The sequence below is a fragment of the Corvus hawaiiensis genome, chromosome 8 (genome assembly GCF_020740725.1).
Source record: "Corvus hawaiiensis isolate bCorHaw1 chromosome 8, bCorHaw1.pri.cur, whole genome shotgun sequence".
NCBI classification, from domain to species: domain Eukaryota; kingdom Metazoa; phylum Chordata; class Aves; order Passeriformes; family Corvidae; genus Corvus; species Corvus hawaiiensis.
In genome coordinates, this window is record NC_063220.1 from 32,413,278 (window position 1) to 32,437,520 (window position 24,243).

At 44.7% G+C, this 24,243-nt stretch overlaps 1 protein-coding gene and 1 long non-coding RNA gene across 5 annotated transcripts in view; one reads left to right on the top strand and one right to left on the bottom strand.

The window, feature by feature from the left end:
• Positions 1–20,922, top strand: part of LOC125329114 — a 324,502-nt gene extending 303,580 nt beyond the window's left edge. For 2 of the 3 annotated variants that reach the window (XR_007205044.1, XR_007205045.1), the window contains 4 exons: positions 7,707–7,817; positions 16,510–16,654; positions 19,270–19,360; positions 20,264–20,922. This is a non-coding gene — a long non-coding RNA (uncharacterized LOC125329114). Of the gene's footprint in view, positions 1–7,706; positions 7,818–15,534; positions 15,731–16,509; positions 16,655–19,269; positions 19,361–20,263 lie in introns of all 3 variants that reach the window. The other variant, XR_007205046.1, reaches the window with a different exon arrangement.
• Positions 5,376–24,243, bottom strand: part of CTNNA3 (catenin alpha 3) — a 437,555-nt gene continuing 418,687 nt past the window's right edge. For both annotated transcript variants that reach the window (XM_048310542.1, XM_048310541.1), the window contains exons 17-18: positions 19,265–19,399; positions 5,376–7,453 (exon numbers count right to left, since the gene is read on the bottom strand). In XM_048310542.1, the coding sequence (XP_048166499.1) occupies positions 7,166–7,453; positions 19,265–19,399 (423 nt within the window). In that variant the 3' untranslated portion in view covers positions 5,376–7,165. The remainder of the gene's footprint in view (positions 7,454–19,264; positions 19,400–24,243) is intronic.

Consider the following 24,243-nt stretch of genomic DNA (forward strand, 5'->3'; position numbering starts at 1 on the left):
TTTCAGTGATAATAGAGCTCATCCTGAGCCAAAAAGTTGTCTCATTTCCGTTTCTTTGTATAGAAAGTATTAATATCCTATTCAAACTCTTGAAAGCTTTGCAGACATAATTATTCTGTGCTTTATTTTTAGTTGCTGGGGGCTCAAGTTCCAGTTTGATTTCTGACTGACTAGATGCAGTTGCTCTACTCTTGCTGTAAGATGCAGCCATTTTTTCCCTGTCAGATTAATTCAAAAGCAGAAAATTGAGGCTGAGTATGTGAAATGCTGCACCTTTGTAAGGTGACACATTCATGTACTTCTGTGTACTTGCTATGAATTCTAACAATTTACCAGTAACTAAATATTATGTAATTATATAAATACATTTAACTATATCTGTATATTTAATTGTATTAAAAATAGTTACATTAATTTATGTTACTCATATTTTATGACTATGTTATAATAGTCATTAATAATATGTGTTGTAATAGATATAAAATACATAATAAATTTTGTAATTATATAAATAGGTAAATAAGAGAGAGTTATTTTTCTATCAGCCAAGGGCAAAGATCAGCCAAGCACTAAGGGCAGATGGTTTGCAGTGTGTGTTTGTGGTCTGTCTCTCTGTGTTCACTATTTCTGTATGAAATCTGTGGCACCTGTATAATCCATATAGAATCATAGAATGTTGAGGGGTTGGAATGGACCTTGAAGACCATCTTGCCCAACAGTTGCCACTCTCCCAGAACATGAATATTTCCTATCCTGTAAAAAGCTCCTTAAACATAAACCTGTTAGATCTACCTCTTGCAGTGTAAGCTTTCATCTAAACTACTGCTTGTAGGCTGGAGCCAAAAATTAGTCTCTCAGCTTCTAGTTCCTTGGACCATAGCAGCACATTCCTCCTGTTGATGAGACACATCAGGGGCTTTGAAGTATTTTCATGGTTTGCCATTTCTGCATTGGATGTATTTTGTTTTTCTTTATGCTGAGAAAGTTTCCAGTGACTTGTGGTTTATTATTTGAAAGCTGGTGTTTTTCAGTGTAGCAACACCACTTCCAGTGCACTACACAAAATCCATGGCTTTTTAATTAACACTGCTGGTCTATTTTCTCCCCTTTAAGAAGTAGTTTTGCAAAAACCAAGCCCATTGAGCTCCTTGGGGAGAGAGAGAGAGTGAAGCCAGTTCTGATGATTTCACAGGGAAGACAAAAGTGTATAGCATCGTCTGCTTGATCTTTAATTATTATTTAATTACTCTGCTCATATGCTCTTAAATTGCTGCTATCAAACAGTATCAGGTGAGTGCTTTTGTTCTGTTGGCTCTCTCTTCCCAGCCCCCCCAGGGGCCTTAGGGGGTTTATTGCCAGTTGTGTGTAACCAAGCAGAGCTCCCTCAGTGTTCCAGGCGTGGCTCCGTGGGATGCAGAGGATTCTGTGGAGAAGGGAGGGAGGTGGGAGCCCAGCAGAGGGCTGGGGAAGGTCCCTGGGGCCTGGGGTGCCTGAGAGCTGTGGGAAGGCGGAGGTGAGTGATGCTCTTCCAGGCTGTTGGGAGGCAGGGTGGTGAAGCAGGAACAGGCACCATCCCTCGCTGCATCCCCAGCGCTGGGCTCAGGTACCACGGTGAGAGCCCAGTGCTGTTCGCTGAGCCCTTCTGGCTCTGGAGTTTCCACAGCTCCCATGTCCTCTGCCAAAAGTGCCACCCCTGTGAGCATCCTGTCCAGCACTCCCATACACACCCGTCCCTCTCTGCCTCTTCCAGCACAGGGTATTGGTTCTGTTTGGGTTTTAAATCCGACCTGAGGCAATAGGGGTTTATTTATCTCCTTGTTTTCTGGGCCAAATGTACAGGCAAGTCCCCAGAGTTCAACCAGGAGCAACACACAAGGGATAAGTAATATCTGGAAGCAAAAATAGGTTTTACATAGAATTTTATTATCTACTGCTGATAAAGACTTAAAAGTTACTATTTTTTGTCAAAAAGAAAACTTCTAAAAGCTCATGAAAGAACTTGCTGTATAAATACACTTTTCTCAAATGCTTCAGTTGTAGACTCATAGAAAATGAACACAAGCCTTTCAAAAAGAGCTGCAGGCCTCTTAAAACCCTTTAAAACACTATGCCAGGCCTGATGTTAGGCTGCTTAGTTGTGTTCTTCAGCAGAGAGGCAGCTATAGAGCTTCCCTAGTGGTACCAGCTTATGTTGGGAGAAAAAGTACATCAGCTGTTTATTAAAAAAAACAAAATCAGCAGCATTGGGATTCATGGAAATGATGCAGATCTGTTGCAGTGGGGATACTGCAACACGCATATATCAAACCAGGAGTCCCGTGGAAAGGAAATATATATGGACAGACAGATTCTTGATAGCTGTTTCAGAGATGTTTATTTCTCCAGCCGCATGGCCGGAGCTCTGCCCAGGAACTGTTCCAGTCACGGGACCAAGGGTCCTTCTGCCCGCGCAGGGAACACAAACCAACCAATGGGAACGAGGCTGAGCAGGGGCAGGGAAACCCCGTGTCTGTGCCCTCAGGGCCCCTCTCCCAGGGCTACACGGCAGGGGAGGGACCCCAACACCTCACCCGTTTTATTTTAATAAAAGGAGAATGAAAACAACTGGATAAACATAACAAGAACAGTTTCAAAACAAAACAAGCCACCCTCCTGAGTCTTTAAATGTCCAAACAGATTCTCTGGAACATCTTAGGGCTGACAGAAGGGAGACAGAATTCTCTGAGCATGCTTTGTGGGGAAACTGAGGCAGGAGAGGGTTTAACTTCTTCCCTCCCCCTTTTCATCCCCCACTCGGCATTGGAAAGGGATTTTTGGGGAAACAATTGGCAAAAGCATGGTTTTGTGAGGGAAACCATAGATGAAAAAACGGATTGGGAATACACTGGGGGTAATAGGACATAGGGTAAAAGGGAAAGGTGGGATTAGGAAAGGGAGACTGTAGGGGGGGCTTACAATGGAGATACTGTCTAACATGACTACGGTTTTTTGCATATATACTGCCTTTTACAGGAACACCATCAGGCCCAGTGACCTGCGATGCTTGTAACCCTTTTCTCCCTAGTACAATATTAAATTCCACCACCTCTCCATCTCCCAAGCTTGGGATGCATTTTTCAGGGTTATTCTTTTTAATAGCAGTTCTATGCACGAATATGTCTTGCTGGTTGTCACACCTTGTTATAAAACCATAATTTTGCTTAACATTATACCATTTTACTATCCCTAAGGTCTTAGTTGCTATGATCTTTTCCTTTTTCCGAGTGGCTGCTGTTTTCTGTCTCGCTGCGTCTTTGCTCTCTCTTTCGGTCGCTCCCGTGTTGGAATTCTCGGGGCTGCTGGTGCCTGCACGCTCTTCCCGGGGTCGCGTTCGGGGCCGCGTGGGCCGGGCCGGGCCGCGCCGCTCAGTTCTCCGTGCGTCGCCTCCTCTGGTCGCAGCTTCGCTGCCGCTGCCGGGCGCTGCACCCACGTCTCGGCCGGGCCCCCGAGCGATGACCCCCCTGCGCCCTGCTCCAGCGCGCGTCTCGGCTGGGCGCGGCTCCGCTCCACCGCCATCGCCGCCAGCCGCCGCCCGCGTGCCGCCCCTCTCGGTCGGGCGTTCACGGGGCTCGCTCCACCACGCGCTGCGCTGGGCCAGGTGGGCACCGCCGGGTCCCGCTGCTCCCGCCGCGCCTCGCTCCGCCACCGACACTGCGGCTCGCGTGGCTCCGCCCGCGCGCGGGAACTGCCTCGCTGCTGCTCGCAGAGCGCTCGGTGCACGTGGCCTGGGCCGCACGGTCCCTGCGCCAGGCTTCTCTTCACCAGGACACAGCTGACATTGCTCAACAGTCTCGGTAACTAAATAATATTCACGAAAATATTCTTCCATCGGCATATATTTTGACTCCAGTATTAACTGTGTCCAAACGGTTTTCCAAAAGCCCTTGGTAATAATTAAATCCCAAGAAACATAGAAAAAGTTCTTAAACAACCATGCCAGGAAGTGTTTCAGTTCTTTTTGAGCTTGAATCAAGCTAAAATTTACAAATCGTTGTTCAAGAATCATTTTAAGTTTAAGATAAATGTCCATATGCGGCTCTGAGAGCCAAGAGTCTTCCCACGGTTCCTCCATAGTTTAGATATGGAATAGCAAAGCAAAACCAAGAAGAGGAATCCAAAGTTTCCAGGGTTTACTCACACAAATCAGTCGCTTAGGGATCGGGGATCGTTCTGCTCACAAATCTCCACCATTTGTTGCAGTGGGGATCCTGCAACACGCATATATCAAACCAGGAGTCCCGTGGAAAGGAAATATATACGGACAGACAGATTCTTGATAGCTGTTTCAGAGAGATGTTTATTTCTCCAGCCGCATGGCCGGAGCTCTGCCCAGGAACTGTTCCAGTCACGGGACCAAGGGTCCTTCTGCCCGCGCAGGGAACACAAACCAACCAATGGGAACGAGGCTGAGCAGGGGCAGGAAACCCCGTGTCTGTGCCCTCAGGGCCCCTCTCCCAGGGCTACACGGCAGGGGAGGGACCCCAACACAGATCTGTCCTCTTATACTAATGTGCTTCAGCAATGGGAGTCTTATCTTTTAGTGCTCTAGTGAAATTTTTTAATACAAACTTGCCTTCAATCATCCATCACACTTCGCTCCGTAGTGTGGTAATGGGGAGAGGCCAAGGCAGGCCACTGAAATAATGTGAGCTGCTGAGGTGAGAAAGCTGCAGCTCTGCCAGGATGAGAGCAGCTGAGGGCACAGTGTGAGGGGATGTGCTGGTGAGGGACAGACAGAAACTGGGGGAGAAGTTACTCGCTGAAAGCTGGGCTAGCAGGGAATGAGGCGATTGCAGGATGAACTGAGGAGCTGCTTTGAAATAAAACTTACTGAGCAGTTCATCCTCCTTCAGAATTCTCAGCCATAGCAGGGAAGTGGTGCTTCCCAAACTGGCTGAGGGGTAACGAGCTGGGCTTTTTGCAGCTCCAAGACTCCTTACGCCTCTGCCTCCTTAGCCAGGAATAAACTTTTTCACTTGGGATTGAATTTGACCCAAGATAAATTTAGTCTAGATTTAATTATCATTCTTTTGGCTCTTCTCAACAACCAGCAGTGGGTTTTGACTTCCTTGTTCATTTAGAGGGTTGATTTTTGTGAAATTCCCATACTGAGATCAAACTGGCTACTGAGCATGGCCAGGGTGAGAGCAGAGACTGGCTCTGCAGTCAGGAGCATTAAATGAAGCAGTAAACTGTGCTTTAGTGATCCTAATGCTGCCAAACCCCTCCCTTAGAGGGGGGCACATGCAGTGTGCTGGAAGGAAGGCTGGTGCTCCTTTGAGCACACCTGGCAGGCCTTGTGGACTTGAGACACACTGAAAAAATCCCACAACAGCTTCTCAGGGGTGTACACGCTTTTTTATTAATAATGTGATACCAAGGCATTAGTTACAGATGCTTGACGTCGAGGTGACCTGCATCCAAGGTGTAACCTGGAGACATGAGGGTTTCAGGACAACCATACCCCCCAGAGCAGGTCACAAGGCTATGTCAGCTCACCTGCTGCCTCTGGAGCCTTAGGAGCAGCAGCAAAGACCAGGAGACGTTACTAAGATCTTAAGGCAAACATGCTGGAGGGAACTGGAGTTGGAAAGAGGTTATTTTTCTTCCAAACTTCTCCTTTTGTTCCATTTAACTGATTGCAAAGTTAGGGAAGGTGGAAGGAAGAGTGATCTGTAGAATTTTTAATTCATGAGCACTACAGTTTCATGGGGTTTCATAACCAACAGCATAGAAATTTTCCTGTCCCAGCATTTTGAGCTTCCAAACAGAGCAGCCCCAAGAGGAAAGGCACAGCTTACGGTTATTCTTGGTGCCCACACTGGGCCAGGTCAGGCACTGCTGTGCAAATATGGTAATAAATGACCCGCAGCAGCAGCCTGGGGTGTGGAGCCATCCCATAATGGCAGTCAGTGACACACAGGAAGTTCTGGCTTTTGAGGGGGCCCTTTCACCTTAGCAAATGTAGGTGGCCATACCAAAGGATCTACTGAATGGCCAAGCAAAGACATCTTCAGTAACAAATGTAGTCTGGGAAAACTCACAACATGGTAAAAAGGCAAGTTAGATCCTTCTAAAGAAAATAGTCCAAGTGGATTTCAGATTCAAAAGGATTTAGGAAAAATTTGTTTTTCTTAAGTACATTGCAGAGGTCTGGACTAGCAGGATTTACCTTCATTACTCACTTCGAGTGCAGCCATTCAGCACTCACCAGCACAGTCCTGCACTGAGGACTTGTGTGTCAGAAATAACTTAATTCCCTACAGTTGCTTTGGAAAAGTCTCCCCATTCCTAAGATTCAAGATACGTGTATTTCACACACCGGTCTCAGAACAGTGATTTATTTCAACGTGGTTCTTTTGTGCAGCAATTAGAAAAGTTTTTTCTTGTTAATGTCTGACTTATCTGAACTGCCAAATGTAACAGTCAGCAGATTTACTGGGGCTCACAGGAGAGAGCAGGGAGCAGAACACAGATTGCTGTTCATGTTTCCAAAGACCTTTGAAAGAGTTGTCATCCCTGCTGGCTTGCAGTCAGGGCTTTTTTTACTACATTATTACATCCATGTTGTTCCACCACTTGGTGTGTTTCATCAAATGTTTTTAGACTTCTATTTCCAAGGCATGGCCTTGGCCAAGGACAGGTCTTTGGATGCTCCAGTGTGGGCTCAGGTTTAGGGCCCAGACTCTGAGCTCACCTGAGCAGCCCAGCCGTGACCTGGTCACGGGGTGACGATGCCCATCAGGGACCTGGCCCAGCAGCACGAGTTTGAAAATCTGTGTGTCACAAAACAGATCCAGTGCAGTGCGGGCCACTCTCATCCCTGCTGAGGGAGCTCCTAAAGCCTGGTGAATGCAGGATGGCTTTGGGCACTCAGCACATTGCTGCACCTTCCCAACTGCAGCACAGGCCCTGCTGTGCCAGAGACACCAGAGTTTGTCCCTGCAAGACAATCAGTATTGCTTCCAACTGTGTGCTTCTAATTAATCCAACAGCATTTTCAAATAATTTAAGCAAGTGCTATCTTACAGATTTAGAGACAAGCAAAACATTAACACATTAAATAAGTCGGGGAAAGGTGAAAAATCATCAGAAATTCAAGATAGGAAGACTTAGTGGCAAAATATTAGACTATTTCTCTGCCTCTGAATTCACTCATGACTTGCACAGGATGGATTCTCTTCTTTGCAGAACCTTTTCTGACAGCAGCATACATTTCTTCTGGCTTCTCTCTTTTAATCAGGGGCTTCTTCTCTGGAGCCTTCATTCTCCACATCACAACTGGATGTCGTGGGCCAGTAGGACTCTGAATCTTGATAATCTTTGTGGATGCAATGTAGGACATCTTCACTGTCTGCACCACAGAATTCATTAAATTTTTGGCGGCCTGAATTAGTGAAGTGACGCTGTCCAACTGTAAGAGGAAACAGAAACATCAGCTTAGAAGTCAGTGTGCTTTTAATCACAGTAGGCACAGGAATAAACAAGAGAGAAAAAGTAAGATTACCAGAGACTAAACCATAATTTCCTCATTTTCTCTTGATGTGTTTGATCACTGTACTCATGCTCTGTGGCTTAGACTTAAAGTGATGTACAGAAATTCAGCTGGAGGAATATATAAATGCTTTTGAAGATAATGCTGATTGTTTTGGTTTTTTCTTTAACAGGAATTCATGATGCTTGTCTGCAAGGTCCTATTGCAATTATTACTGATGGGTAATGAAACCAACTTGACGAAGAGCTGTGAAAATGTGACCCCTTGCTTCCTTTGTTTCTAGGTAAGGTCTCCAGCTGCTCCTGTCATATTCCAGGCTCCTATATGTGCTCCTGAGCAGTGCTGGGATAATCTGAAGTGTCTGGCTCTCGCAGAGCTGCTGAACCTGTTCTCAGCAGCCAAGATTTGCATGGGATATCAAAAGTAGGATAACCCACAGAAATCCCAGTGGCTGTGTGGCCTCTCCAGCTGCTTGGGGAGTGCCACCCAAGGGCAGAATGCAAAACAACAAAGCCCATCACCTATGGCCACTTTCCCCAGCATTCAGCACAGCCATACCAGTGCCACAGCAGGGGCGCCTTCCACCGCTGCTCATGGACAGGAAACAGGAATACTGAGGAAGCTCACTCGGGCTGGGATGTAGAAACAGTAGGATTGCTCTACAAAACTGGAGAGCCTTCACACTTTACCTTGTAAACATCCCCTTTGTTGAAACAGTTGTCTTGTGTAAAAGCACTGAGGCCAGTTCTCTGAAGGGCCATGGGTTTAGTGACAGAGTGATCTGTGCTTTGCCATCCAGCCCAACCCCAGAGCCTTGGGCAAGCTACAGATTTACAAACTGGGTTATTAAGAAAGGTGCAAACACTCCTCCCTTTGCCAGGTCAAACGATCAGGGGAGAGAGTGTGTTATTATTGTCTGTCTTCATTCTGATTGTGAAACACAAATGCAGGTAAGGCAGAAATAAAAAATACAGCCAAGAGGCTGGATTTAGTTGCAATTTGGAAATGCCTCTGAACTGGCAGGAAAATCTTCCAGTTAATAAAACACACACTGCTGCTCTCTGAAAATGAAAAAAAAAAAAAAATAGAGGTCTGGTAGAATGCATATGTGTGATGGCAAACTGAAATTATCTCAATTCCCCAAGAAAAGGTGTAAAATTTACCAGATGGCCTCTAAAGTTCATTCCCTGCTGCAGCATGTGAACTTTCTAGAAAGGGCTGCCAGTCTCTGGCAGCCACGTGGTGCTTGCAGGGCACTGTTGCCATTAAGGGGGTAGGTGGATGTGTTTGGGGACTGTGATACAAACTGAATTAGGGAGTGGGGCTGCCCAGCCCCTCAGCAGTCCTAGCCCTGCAGCACAGCCTCTGTCACACACTTTGATGTGAACATCAAAGCACGTACTGATCATCAAGCCTAATTTCAAACAATTCTTTAACCCGTCTAACACATTTTAAACCAACCATTTCCCAAAGCTGTAGGCTGTGGGGAAGGTTTTGCTCAGAGCCCCTGTCCCACACTCCCGATCTGTGTGCAGCGCGCCCCTTTCCCCAGGGAGGCTGCCTGGCAGTGCAGCCTTAGCTCAGGGGCAGATGGAGGGGGGGGCCCTGGCCGCACCTCACTGCTGGATGCTGTCACACGGTGTTCACTGTGGCAGGAGGAGATACAGCTTCATAGGAACTCCTGCCTTCATGCTGACCTGAGGCTGCTTATACACAGGCACACCTGTGCATGTACACACACACGAAATTTCAGTTACCTGTTGTTTCTAGAACAGCTGACAACACCATAATCCTGACAGCTTCTTGAAAGCTTTGAATAACCTTTTCTTTTTTTCCTCACCATAATGGGTAATACACATGCAATCCCTTTTCCAACACTGGCATAGTAGTAACACCACTGTGAAGCTGCTGGGACAAAGGAAAAGATGGTTTTGGTTCTGTGGTAGCTGGTGAATGGGCTTCAGGGGCAGTTTTTTTCCCCTGAAGTTTCCCAGTGACTCTAGAGTGTGTAATTGTTCGTCCTTTTTGAAGCTGCTGGGCAATAGAGGCACATGAGGAGGGATAGCAGGCTGGGCAGCAAAAAAATTTGTTTGTGTGGCAAGGAAAAGGCTTCTAGAAGAAACTGGTAGTATCCAGGCAGCATAAAGGCTGGCACAAAACTCTAGCTGTTTTTTTTATTGTGACTTCAGTGTGTACTGTGGAACATGGAGAACGCTGAGGTGAGCACTAGAACTTAGCTGGCCTTTCCTCTCCTGTGGAAACTGAACTGTAACCTCCTCCATCTGCCCCCTGGGGCTCCTTCCACAAAACACCTGTGGAACAGTCCAGGGCTCCTTCACCCCACCACTGGGATCAAGAAAACAATGTTTTTATTCTTTTTCAAACTCTAATCATAGGTATCTGCTTTAAGCAGCAAAACCACTGCAGGGGTGCCTAGTTCTGATGAGGTTCTAACGGGAAAGCAGTATGCAGCCATGTCAGCCTCGTAGTCTGACACAGGCTCGGGGGCGGGGAACTGTCAACTGCAGCATTTCAAATGCTGAAGATCCAAAGCCTGACTTCAAACCCAACTGTAGAGCTGTTCAAAGTGGCAGAATTCCCCTGTCCCTTGCCCTGCCAGCGGAACTGAACGTCTGCTGTACCGTTAAAGCTCTACAAAAGATGCCCTGAGCCACCGTACAGGTACCGGGCCCCAAGCTGTAAGAAAACAGCTGTGTGTGTCCCCTGCTGAGAGGCAGAGCCCACCAGCGGTGTTTGACCTGGGGCTTTGCTGCATTACCTGGGGCTGGGGATCAGGGTGGGGCTGGGCTGAGTCGGGACAGGCACTGATCCCAGGAATTTTACTTGGCAGCTCTGCACAGGCAGTGAGGTACAGGCACACTCAGTTAATGCTGCCTTTCTGGCTTTCTGTCTACAGTACTGGCAGTGTCTTAGTGTGCGTATGTCCCCTCAGCTTTCTGATGCATTTCTCACATTTGTCTTCTAAAGAAGGGGTGCTGGAGTGGGGGTATTAACTGTGTTCAGAATTTTGGAGAAGCTTTTAGATGTTCTTAGGTGTGTACTACAGATGGTAACAATCAGGCCATACATTCAATCTCTTTTTTTTGGCTTTAGAGAGCAGCTGTTTTTCTACCTCAGTGCCAGTAACACTGTAGAGTTTGGTGCAAATCAGTTGTTCTGTAAAACTGATGTACTCGAGAATTGTATTCACTTAGATGCTTTTATCTCAGATATTCAGCAGGCTCTTCAAGGTCTCATATCCAGGAAAACTGAAGGAATGAAACTTGGCATAAATGAAAGACTGATACAATATTCATTGAGCGTTTAAGTTCATTTCACTTAGAGCGATGTAGCTGCAAACTCTCCAGTGCACAGCAAGTGGTACATAAAGATTCACTAGCAAAACAAACAAACCAACCAACTCCAAACTAAAAGCTGTTTTATTTTTGCCTAACTCCACTTTGGCTCTTTCAGCATTTTCTATGGAGATGCAAGGTTCCAGCCTCCAGATTTTACAGGTCTGTGTGAGTTAAGACAGTAATTCATTAAAGGCTTTAGGAAAAACATCCCTTGCCGTTTCTTTCCTCACCTGTCTTGTGAGCATTAAGTACTTGGTTTCCATTGCAAAGGGAATTCAGAATTATTCTGACCACTGTAATTTCACACTGGGGTGTGAAACACACAAGATACAGAGTAGATGCCAGTATTTTTTAAGAAAAAAACCCCACCCCAAATCAGGCTGGCAGCACTCATGCTGAAATCCACTCTCCGATCTCCAGCACTTTTATTCCTCCTCTGTGATGAGTCCTGAGAGCAAGAAAGCAAACCCTCCACTGAGTAACAAAGCTGAAAGGAGGTTAGACAAGAAATGAATTTTGAAACTTTTCAGTTTGTTTACATGCATTGTATTTTTCTCATTTTTGCGAAGTAATTTCATGTCTTGGCAGTAGTGGCGATCCATTGCTATGAAATGTTGAACAATATAATAACTGATATGGGCAGTTATTTTTAATATTCAGAATAACTAAGAGACTCATGACTTAGAATCTGAAGAAACCCTTCTGCTAAATATTTTCTGTTCGGTGCACTAAGAAATGCTTGTGTTGTCACATGTCAGCAGGAGCTGTAACTCCTGTAGCAGTTAAGTACAAACTCTCCTTATTGCAGAGCACATAGAGAAGCCAGGCTCCCGCTCCTGTTGCTTGTGTGGACGTGCAGGTGCTGTCCCTTAGCCATAAGGAAGTGACAGACGTGCCTTCTGGAGTAAAGCTGTGAGGGCCTGCAGAACAACCCTCCCAAAGGGTTCTGTGTAACGTGGCAGTGCCTGGAGCCCTGCCTGGGACACCCAGACTGCTCTGCTGGGAGGATTCTTGGGGTTTTTACAGAGAACTGTAAGGTCTTTCTATCGGAGAACAGATGTAGCAGTTGGCTGTTTACAATCTCCCAAGTTGTATTTACAGTTCAGCCAGTTCTAGGTTTTTCATACAGGTGGAAGCTGAGAACTGAACATCAGAGTTTTTTATCAGTGTTTGAAGTCTGAACTTAAAATTCTTTTGGAAACAAGCTCAGTTATTAAAAATTTATTTTAATTGAAACGCATGGTGCATTAAATACATTCCTAGAAGCAGATTTCCTTTGCTACACTATACTGAGAGACCAAGACTGAATTTTTAATTCTTTGACAGCTACATCTGAAAGTAACACAAGTTCTACATTTTGTGGAGAGCACTGTGTGTCTGAGTAGTGCTGCATTTACGATAAGGATTCCTCACTACATCGTGCTTTTGATTTTAGCCCTACTTTTTTACTAGGTTTAGCTATTGGCTGTTTTGAATTATTTTATGGTTCTTTCACTAAGGTTTCTATATGAAATAGTCATTGAATCCATTAAAAGTAGCAGAACAATTTGAACAGGTGAATTATTAAGAGTGAAACCTCGACTGTTGAAGACACTGGAGTTTTTGCTGGGCCTTGGCCAGGGTTTTAACACCACTTACTTGCCTTGTGTTCTGATCCACACTTTTTTCCCCACTCAGAGTGTAGTGTTAATTTCGTTTTAATGGAAACGGAGATCTTGGTCTAACAGTGACACCAGAAGATGGGTGTCCAAGAAAGCCCAGCCAAGTTAGAACTGGAAGCACTTGATTACCTGCTGTGTTTGCTCATGCAACTGCCAGGTGACACTCAGAACTTGCCACAGATTCAAGCCAGTACAGCTTAGATAGGAAATAAGCCAAAGGGAGGCCTGCCATGGTGATTCTTTTCTCTGGAACTGTTCCCTCAGTGTTCTGCTCACCTCTTCTTTGCCATGCTCTCCCTCTGGGATATTGGAGAGATTTCATCCCCATTCATGGAAGTGGCCTCAGGAAATCAGCTTCACTGCTTGGATTTCTTTTCAAGGAACTGAGTTTTCCTTAAAACGTGGCTGTTATCTATGTCTGCCTGTCCATCTAGGGATTGCATTGAACACCTCAGGCGTGTCTGCAGTTTGTTCTGGGTTTTTACCCATTTTTCAGGTGGGGAAATTGAATCTAATGGACTAAAAACTAACCATTACCAGAGTCTACTTCAGGCTAAGTAGGATTCAAAGAACTGAAACTGAGTTCTATGATTAGCTCAGGCCTGCGTCCAAGTTAAATGATAAACAACTTACATTAAGGGCTGTGAATTGTTCCTGTGCAACACCATAATGGAGCAGATGCTTAGCCAGGAGGATAGCTCAGCCCCTCCCCATTACTGCTGCTTTCACTTCCAGGGAGGATTTTAAAAAAAGGAATCTATTTTTTTAAAAACAGGCCCTTGAGAAAAAGGGAACAGTAGCTTAATATAAATCCTTTCCTTGCTGTTGAGGAAGAAATTGAGTGTTTGTTGCAATAGTCTTTTTACATGCACTGGGACTAGGGCACATCCTGATTTTGCTAATTAGCAGATTAATCATTACTAGGAAAAGTTAACTGTCATGTAGTGTGCGTTACCAGAAACACTTCTTACTGCTTTAAATTAGTTTTTCTCAGTAGATGCAGTTTGGAAAGCAATAGTAACTGAGCTGTCTGTAAGTGACTGATAGGAAAATCCATCCCTTGCTGTGCTTCCAAAGGCCAGGATTTCTATATACACACACCTGCCAGTGTACACTAGGCAAAAGCAAGAATGGTATAGTGTTAGTAGATAACAGAGTGAAACATTTCTGTCAACTCCAGTAGAAGAAAACTTTATTGTATCAGCTCTTGGGGGTTAATGTCAGCTTTTAGAAATTGAGCGATTCAGTATTTTCAGAGTCAAGTACTGAAATACCTAATTTCATACATGGTGTGACGCCCTACATTAACCTCCCACATCCATTCAAACAGCCTGAAGTATGAATTCTCAAGGAGGGCCAAGGCAAATGCCAGCCAGGAGAAGCAAACTGGCTGGACATGGAGCAGGAGCTGTGCCCTGGTGCTCGGGGGCACATCTTTGTCAGAGCAGCCTGAAGCAAGGAAAAAGGGATGCTTTTCTACAAAGTCTGCGCAGCAGTGAGAGCATGGCAGCAGCACTGAAGGCAGAGGAATGAACTACTAGGGACCTGGAGTGACTCAAGTGGGCTGTTAGAGCAGCCCCTATCCCAGTGTGATTCCCAGCTTGCTGCTTTTAGCTCTTTGTTCCTTCCTTCCACTCCTGCTGGGGCTACAGTAAAGCTGTTCTGCCCCTCTCAACTTCTCTTCCAGGGAGAAAGCACACCCAGACCCTAAAAGGAGCTGAAATGCACTGCTCCCATCTCCTGCCCTGCCAGAGGAGCAGCTGTTCAGGAGCTGAGCACAGTGCCAGCTCCTCTCTGGCAGCAGATGAACCCCTCCCAGCGCAGCGAAGGCGTGGGGCTGTTGGCCAGCTGCCACAGTGGTGCACATTGGCCAAGGCAGCCTTTACCTGGCGTATGGATAGCCAGGGACTGGGACTGTGTCAGCCAAAGGGCTGGTGGCAGAGACCCTCTCTTGTATTTTTCTACCTGCTGGCTTATAGCTTTGCCTCTGTGTTTTCACCTGTGGTTCAGCCTTCAAAGCTGCAACATGTTCATTGCAATGTCGTGCTGGAAACTTGTGATTTAACAGGCCTGAGAACTCAGGAAGGGAAACAGATACTTCAGTCCAGCCTTGGAGCATGAAGTTAGACACATTAAAGCCACCTCCATTTGGCACAAAAGTGGCCTGATGTCGGTGTTTAAGTTAAAGTCCGGCTCTTGAGATAGCAGGAGGAAGAGCTGAAGATAAATGAGACATCTGCAGGAACAGCAGAGTGGAACAGCCCTCAGTGCACAGGTAAGGCTGGCCAACCTGAGAGGAGGTTTCTGTGCCAGTCAGCAAATTCTGGGATACTGGAACTCTTGAGAGTTTGCTCTTCCAGACCATTCCTTTTTAAGGTCAAGAAGCTTTGTCCCTCTTGCCAAGTACAATATAAAATGAAACAGAAGAAGATAATGACTATAAATAGTACAAAACAGAATTACTTCGCAAAGTCAGGGAGCACAACATTAATATGTAAGATATGTTCATTTTCTGCCCTGGGATACAATTCTCTTAAAGCCATTCTAGGAAAAATATCAAACTGGCAAGGTAAGGTGCAAGCCTATCACTGTGCAGTGCTTGTAAGTGAACTATCAGCTTATCTGCATAAATGTGCATTTACTGTCAATCTGCATACTGCAACTGTTACCCCATTATATTGTGCCTGAAGAGGCACCAGTTTATTCTAATTAATGGAGGGAAATGTCCGTTTCCTGTTTAATCACTCCTAATGAAGACTTAGTGAATCCTCACCATTTGGAGTTGAGCAGCTTAGACTGTGGCAATGTAAGCAGCACTATTTACAAATGTAAGTTTTGTATGGGACTATGAAAGACTAAATAGTGAGCAAGGAATTTTTAATTAATGAAAACAACAAAACTGCAGTGAATGGAGAATGAGAAGCTGATGATCCACATCTCTTCCTCTCTTTTTCTGTACATCTTCTAACCTCCTTAACAGGGCCTGACTAGAAGGGAAGTACTGGAGCTTGGGGACAGACAGTGAGAAAGGCAGACTGCAAGAGTGTGTGGCCTCAAGTCCAAAAGCCACTAAATGAGGAGAGCTATCAGCTGGGAAGTCCCCTAAGCATCCCAGCTGCCCCAGAGAAAGTGGCTTATGGACCCACACTAATGGTACAGCCTGCTATGAACTGTAGGTAAGAAACCCTCCAGGGCAGGGGGGCCCAGCACTGCTGCAGGGCAGACAAGGGCACAGGGCATGCAGATCAAAAGCAGCTGAAGAAGACGGAGCTGTGTTTATGAATTTCAGCATAGTTTTTCACATGCATAATGCTCTTTGTTGTCACAGAGCAAGTGCCACACTGAGCTATGGTGGCAGCCAGCAGCACCTCCTCCTCCAGTGCAGGTCATCATGTAGGTGAGAACACACTTGCAGCTGACAGAGACAGAGCTGCCCTTGTGCCATGGCACTGCTTCCAGTGCTTCCATGGTGCTATCCAGGGTTAACCTGTAACACCAGTTCAGGGCTCCTTTACTTGCTCCACCACAGCATCATCCTGAACTGGTAAGGCAGGGATTGTGACTTAGCTCTGTTTCAAGAAGATGGTTCTTTCTTTTGCAGAGCTGCAAAGATGTGATACTACATCCTCTGCTCTTCATCCCTCTCTTCCTTCCTCTGAATTGGTCTTTAGGCTTCAATAGAAGGGGGTTTAGGTTATTTTTTAATGAACTGCTACTCTTGAGAGAAGGAATTTTGCTTGAGGGTGATTTAAATCCAAGATCCTTGTGCACACCTCTAATGGTTGGAGAAGGGAGGTGTGGGGTGAATGTATGACCCATCTCAGCACTGTGCTTTTTATGTGTGGATTCCACCAGCTTGTACTCAGTCATTCTCCATTTGTTTCTCGAAGTGGATTTGTCACTGTAGAAGTTGGTACTGACTCATCTGAATGTGGAAATGTGTTGTTTCCTACAGGAGAGGAGCTTCCCCCCTCAGCTTTTCTAACCCTAATCCTGTCCCAGCTCCTGAAGGAGGTGGGAGAGAAGGAGAGACTGTGAGGAGCCAAGGCCAGACAGAGGAGGGATGCCCAAGGACCAGGGAGGTCATTCCTGGCACACAGGTACATGGCTGCAGGAGGGAGCAAACAATGCAGTAACCTTGTAAGTAGGATTATTTCCTAATGTTGTTTCTGATAGGGTTTTTTTTTTCCCTGTAGCAGGTCTTCACCAACCAGAGGATAGATTCAGTTTCAGGTATTTGGAGACTCGTGAGTTTTTTACTTAATGCACAGTAAAACCTTTACTATCTGCAAGCTCAGGGCCTCTTTTTTTTTTTTCTTAATCATCTTGCTGTCTCCTTTTCTGATTCTCATTCAGAAAAGATGAGGACTGGAGAGAATAGAAAATCTAATCCACAAACAAAAAGGTAAAGAAAACAATGTGAGTATTCTACAGCAGAAGGCAGAAAGAGCAAGAACCAAACTTGGTTCCAACATGTGGCTTTGTTGTAACCCACACTGGTCACAGAACTGCTTGTGAAAAGAAATAAATAAGGAAGAGAAAGCTTTGTTAATGTGCAGCCCTAGTGAAAACAAGTATTGGCCTCAGAAACTATAGAGTCAATTAAAATTACTTAACAGTAGGTTCCAGAGGTTCAGATGTGGTCTCTAAATAATCATTTGAATAGCCAAGCACAAGTATCCTATAGCAATGAGGGTTTCAAATCCCACCTCAGGAAAAAAGGCTTCATTTCTGATTAGTTTATAAACCACATAAAATGTAATAATAGTTTTATTGAGAGATAAATAGGGATAGGTAGGCCTAGACAGAGGCAGAGATAGATATGTGCAGGTATCAATGGATAGAGAGGTGAAATAGAGACAGCTACAGAGAGGTAGACACAGGTAGACACACAGCTCTAGAGAGGGGCAGAGATGAATAGAGACAGCTAAAAACAGCTATTGACAGGTGCAGAGAGGTAGAGCCAAACATGGACAAGGAGAGAGAGAGACTGACATATTGACAGATGGACAGAGGTGCTGACAGAATCTGACAGGTAGAGATAGATATTGACAGATAAAAGACATTTTTGACAGATAGAGGTATGGACAGATACACAGAGGTAGTGACAGGTACAGATAGATTGTTAGATTCTGTCAGATGCTGTTAGATTTTGACAGATTCCAACAGATTCTGTTAGATTTTGTCAGATATTGACAGGTACGGAGAGGGAGATTGACAGGTGGAGTAAGTGGAGATGGATAGAGACAGAGACAAGTATAGAGATAGGTATAGATAGGTATAGACGTGTATAGATAAATAGTGGTAAGTATAGATATATAGGTAGATGTGTCTATATTATAGAGGTGTAGATAGATATATATAGACAGAGATAGGTTTAGACACGTAGAGCTGAATAGTGACAGGTACAGACAGGTACAGATAGGTGTTCACAGGTATGGACCAGGTTTAGATGGATAGAGAAAAGATATAGACAGGTATAGGTAAGTATGGACAGATACAAGTATAGATAGATATAAATAGGTATGGTTTGATAGAGACATAGGACATAAGCGTAGACAGGTATAGATAGGCAAAGATAGGATAAGACAAATACAGACAGCTGTAGATAGGTACAGATAGATACAGACCCATAGAGACAGACCAGGTATACAGACAGGAATAGATAGGGATGGTCAGAGATGGGTAACGTGAGATAGGTGTAAATGGATAGAGACAGAGCTAGGTAGACACATGTATAGATTAATATAGAGAGGCAGAGACAGATTAGGTAGATAGATGTAGAGATGGACAGGTACAGATATAGACAGGTATAGATACATATAGACAGACATAGATAGGTATATACAGAGATAGCTATAGATGAATACAGATGGCCAGTGATAGGTACAGACAGAGACAGAGGTAGAGCTGGGGGGAGAGAAAGCAACAGCTAGAGAGAGATACAGAGAGAATTGCAGACTATGTGAATGTGAAGTTCTCTTAAATACAGTGCCAAGTATGTAAAGGGTAGCAATGTGCCTGGTGTCTTACCTGGTTTTGGTGCCATGTAGCAGATTTATACCTTGAAATCATAATCCCATGTGCTCCAGGGGTAGTAACACATCACAGAACATGGGAATGTGAAGGCATTTTATGGATGGCTGTGCTGATGCCAAGTGCATAAACATTCCATAAAATCATGAGCAATGTCTTTTCCACCACTAATGATACTTGGCTGTAATGGCACGAATAACTCTTAAATTAAAGCAAAATCAAGAAATTCACTCAGGAATCAGGTCACCTTGCTCTTCATTTTATTTTTTTCTGTAGACATGCAGAATGCCCTGCAGCATTTCTTTCTGACCTGGAACTCCACCCCTGGAGTGTCTTTATTGTGTTCAGACACACACATGAGCATATTCCACATGTGTAAGTCAGTGCACCAGCATTTTCAAGTGGGTTATAGTTCTTAAAGCCAAACTCCTTCAGAGTAAGAGTGATAACGCATAATGCGGTTGGAGGGTTTAAAAAAAGAAAAAGGTGATTGCTCTTCCTTTAAAGCTGTAAGTCTTGCCTTCACTGTCGTAGGTTCTCGCTGTTAAGTGGGTGTTAGAAGAGAAAACAGGATTTGGCATGACACTGGAACATGCTACAAGCACAGAAAAGCTCAACTCAAATGTAAAATGTAGTCTGACTAACAGAGTAATTGATGCCATTTTTCTACTTACTGCAGACATGATGAGCTCTCCACCAAGATTCTGGATTTCAGCTTTAACCTGGCTGCAGATCTTGAGCTGATGGGAGTACAGCTTGATCTGTTCTAGGTAAGCCAGTAAATCCTGCTTACATGACTGGTCTGGGCACTGAAAAGAACAATAAATAAAGCATTTTAGTAACTGCTGGTTCAAAATGATGTCTCAGGAATCACATTAAAACTTCACTGAGGAGTATTCCAATTGCACGCTACTGGAGCCTCGCTTTTCACTGCAGCTGTATCAGGCTGCAAAGTTCATTCCTCTTGGGAAGCTTTTCAATGCAACAGTTGGAAGCTTAGATTAAGCCTCAAATTCCCCATGTGCACTCTTGTAGTTAACATTGCTGTGCTTGCCTTAGCAGTATTTCTAAATACACCCCCTTCAAGGTATGGAGTAACTACTTCAACTCCTAAGATAATCTCTATTTAAGAAAATACCTCCACTAACAGTGATGAGGGCAATATAAACACAGATTTTGTAGGCAGTGTAAACATACATGCAGAAACATGTTAACATTTCTGTATCATGCTTTATCTTGTTGTAATCTGATCTGTGGGGGTTTCTGTGTTCCATCCAGCATGTATTCAACTCAATCTGCAGATCTTCTCTAGCAGTGGGAACAGCAAAATAAGAATGTCTTACGGAAAACTCACCGATTGCAGTATTTTTAACAACGCATTTTAAAAATAAAAATAGGGTCTTTCTAACCTAATTTTTGTGAACTCCCAAAATATGTGGAGTACTTGGAGCGCAATGGTGCTCTGTGGTACCAGGCCAGATACCAAAGGCTGATTTTCATTGCTCTGGCAGAATAAAGGGATCATAAGGGGAATGGTGAGCCCCTGTTGTGCTCCCACAGCTGGACAGAGTAAGAGTGATAAATAAGCATGAGATCCCTGCAGGTTTTCAGAGCCATGGCTTTGGCCTGTGTGGTACTTACATGATATAAATACAGCTCGTTCCTTTCAACAGGAAACTGCTCAGCTTCGCATATTGAAAAAGCAAAGATACATCCCCACCAACTGCACACTCTCAACAATCACCTGTGGTCTTACTGAAACTTCTGCTCATATGAATTGTGGTCAAGGGATTTAAATCCAAAACCTGCCAGGAGTCAGAAAAAGCACCAACTCTGCTCAATTCCAAAAATATTTCAGCCCCTGGCTTTACTGAAGAAACAGGATGTGCTCAAAGGGCTGATGTGACGATTCTCCATGGCTGTGCAATGATGTTTGTTAAGCAAGTTCAGGCTTTAGACTTAGCAAAAGGTAACAGTAAATAAGTGTTGCGGTGAACCATGACCAACCCCAGGGCCAGCCCCAAAAGCCTTAACAGAGCAGCCAAGAGGCTGTGCTCCATATCTTACCTGTAGCTGCAGCTCTCCCTTTCCCATATTTCTCATTTTCGGTTGTATTTCCAAAGAGTTCTATGTTCTTCAGCAGCTAATTGGTCTGTGTTACTCCTCCCCTCCTACCACTTCCCCCATTGGCTGTAACCCCTTCTCCCTGCCCCAGTAAGACCCCCTGGCTGATGTATCATTGGTTACTGTGTATTTTCTGCGCCTGTTTGTCGGGTTCGTGGCTGGTGTTTCCTCGTGGGTTTTTACCCTGCAATAAATGCTCCTCCCCCACGTGGAGTCCCTCCGCTTTATCCTACCCCTGTGCGTGCCCAGCCATCGGGGAGCCAGGCGAACACGAGCAGGTGCTTCGCTGGCTTCCCCCGCGCCGCCATCGGACTCCAACTGTGCCGCTTGGGGCAGGCAGCAGTTTGCTCGGTACTGGGACAAAGTGCTCGCCCGGGGCGGTACCGTAGCAAATAAGGAAGGTCAGCGTGTACAATTTTAAATTAATAATATGACTTAACATCAGTCCTTACCTCATGTTCTCTTACACCCATTATTGTTTCCTGTATTTGGGCACAGTTTACAACAAAACCAGAAGACAACCTTGACATGTTCTATGCATGGTGTTTTCAAAATACTAGCACATTATGGAAAACTGCCCTAAAATATCTTTGAGTATTCCAGCTTTCTAAACAGTCACTGAGATACGATTATATAAATACTGATTTGGGCAGTCCTTAAAGCAGCGCTTAGGAAGGAAGAAACACTGTTTCATATAATTAATAAAAAAATTATACTTCCAGTCAACTACAATGTAATCCCTTAAAGCATCAGAACTAATTATACCAAGATGGTGTGTATTCCTGCAATGAGATTCTTCCTCCTCCCTTGTTTTTCTTTCCTGAATTACACTTTGATTTTATCCTTCTGGCCAGAAAAACTCAAGAGAAAGGTGTATAGGGTGCCAGTAGAGTGCCTCACCCACTTCAAGCTGTGACAATACCAATTACCAAAGTTCAGCAACAAGAATGATCATTATATAGTACTCTTTTATATAAGAATAGTGTCAGGCTAGTCACAGGTGCTGTCTCCCTTACACAGCTTTACAGAATAAATGTCTACCATTTTTGGAATGCTACAGATGATACACATCAAAGGCCAGGAAATTGCACTCAAGAACAAGGCCTTGAAGTTCTCTGGAAAGAGTTTCAATGCCAGAAGCATTCAAAAAAGCACATGCAGGGCACTGAAGAAGAATGTTCTCCTGAAATGTAATTATGCAACTGTACAAGTCTGCGGCATATCCACCACTTCACTATCCAAGGAGATACAGGGCATCTTTGCCCTGCACTGGCCATGCCAAGCCCAGACAGAAAAAGATTTTAATGAATCCTGGTATTCTTTCCTCTGTTACAAACCCAAGGGGTCATTAAAAATTACTCCCAGGAGTGCAAAACAAAGGAAACGGTTTTTAACATGGGGTTGTGAAGTTGACAAAAATCTTTATTACAGAATGGTTATATTAAAAACTTACACAGGTTAAAGAAGTTACTGGACAAATGAATGGAAAAATATCAAGGATTATTTCACATGTCAAGTGTATCAAAAATACATTTGGTTAAGTACATTCTGGTGCGGCTGCTGGAGGCTGGGAGCACCATGAAAGTCACACCATTATATCTCCAGTTGTGTCAATATTCACTCTTAACCCCTGTCAGCAGACAGGAAACAGCCCAAACAAGCCTGAGGTCTGGCCACAACACTTCAGCAGAGGATCTGGCCCAGCCAGGGCCTTGCTCAGCACACACAGCCGTGTTTACTCACAGAGTACACGGAACAGCCTACACCTCTCTGAGCAGGAACAAGCCCTGCAAAAAATTAAACCTCATGCCTCGTAGCGTATCAGACCAACCATCAACAGATGTTGGGAACAAACGTACTGTAGGGAGGACACTGCAGAAGGAATCTTCTCCCTATTGCTCAGGAGCAGCTGGTACAAGCAGCACCTGCTCACCAGTGAAACCAAACACCAGGCTGCAACAGAAGGACAACTAATACATGCCGAGTTTCATCATCCCACAGGCAAGTGATGGTTACCAGTCTAGTGCTGCACCCTCCTAACTGTAGAGCCCAGCAAGCTCTGAGAGGTTTTTCCCCACACATCCTGCAGGTAGGGGCTGTGGCTAACAAGGGCTTTCTGTCAGAGCAGCAGCAGAACAGACCTGCATCCCAAAGATGCAGTGGTCTTTTACCTAACAGAATATCCACCAGAACCTCCAAACAACTTGATAAATTAAAATGATGCAGTGATTGAAACCAGCATTCACCATACAAGTGAAAAAGCCATTGGCAGAGCAGTGGCACAAGGGGTGTGGATGCACAGGAGATCCTCCTGACTGCAGACAGTTCTGGGTTTGGTTTGCTCTCAATTCACCCCTTTGCTAACAAAGTCAGTAGCATTTCTCTAGAATCCAAGTCTGGCTTCAAGGGGATCAATATTGGGGATAATCACCCACCACCTACTACAAATGTGTGCTGTGCACAGACAGAAGGCAGCTTCAGTGCTCCACCAGTGGGGTTCCCATCACCGAAAGGGATTTTTTACACTGTGCTTCCCTTACCACCTTAATTAGCTCTGACAAACAGGGCCTGCCTGCCTGGGATCCTAATGGGTGCCAAACAACTGCAACTCTGAGGAGGCTCTTGATACAGACCTCAATCTTCAGCACATTTCATTAGACTGGGATGATGTACTCACTGCCTTCGTTATCTTAGGGCTTCCAGGTCACTAAATAGCAAAAGTCTTCTGACAAAAGGAAATGTCTCCTGATAATGACTTTATAATGCTCTTGTGATTCATGTGCATAGGTTGACGTTGATGCTGTAACTGTGGTTACTTTCACCATTGTTAACTCAGAGCCATTCTAAAAGTGCTGTGACTGTGGACTGAAATACAGCTGAGTTCTGCTAATTGTACCACACTGTATCCCTTGCCTTCAGACACAGGAACAGGGAGCTATAAAAATCTGAAATCAGTTGTATCAGAGAGGTTCTGTTGTGGCTGACAAGTTACACAAGACTGCAAATGCAGTTCTGGTGTGGTTTTCTTTTCTTTTTTCCTAACAAAAAGACACCATGAATGATGCAATTGCAGAGTACCCATTTTTGGTTCTCTGAAATTAGATGGAGTGTAAATCAGAATTGCTCATCTGAAAATGTTTTACAAACAGGAAGAGGTCAAAGAGCTACATCAGTGATTCTTCATTACACAGTGGTGTGTTCTGTAGGGTCCCTGCTCTGGTCTGAGCTACAGGGAAGAGGAAGGAGAGCAGTGCCTTGGCTTCTCTTCTTGAATGAATGCACTCACATTACCTTGTCCTGGTCACTGCACAAGCACAGGAACAGCTGAGTCCTGGGAACCTGGGCACTGACATGATGAGACCTGATTAAATGGCAGTGTCAGAAGTGGTGACAAATACTGAGAGCACAGGCTAAGCTTGATAGCAAGGAGAGAAAAAGTGTCCAGGAAAGTATGTGCAGGAAGAATGGAAGGACTATCTTGGAAGATCAATTACTTGAAAATTGAAGCAAATCATACAAATCCTTTTTT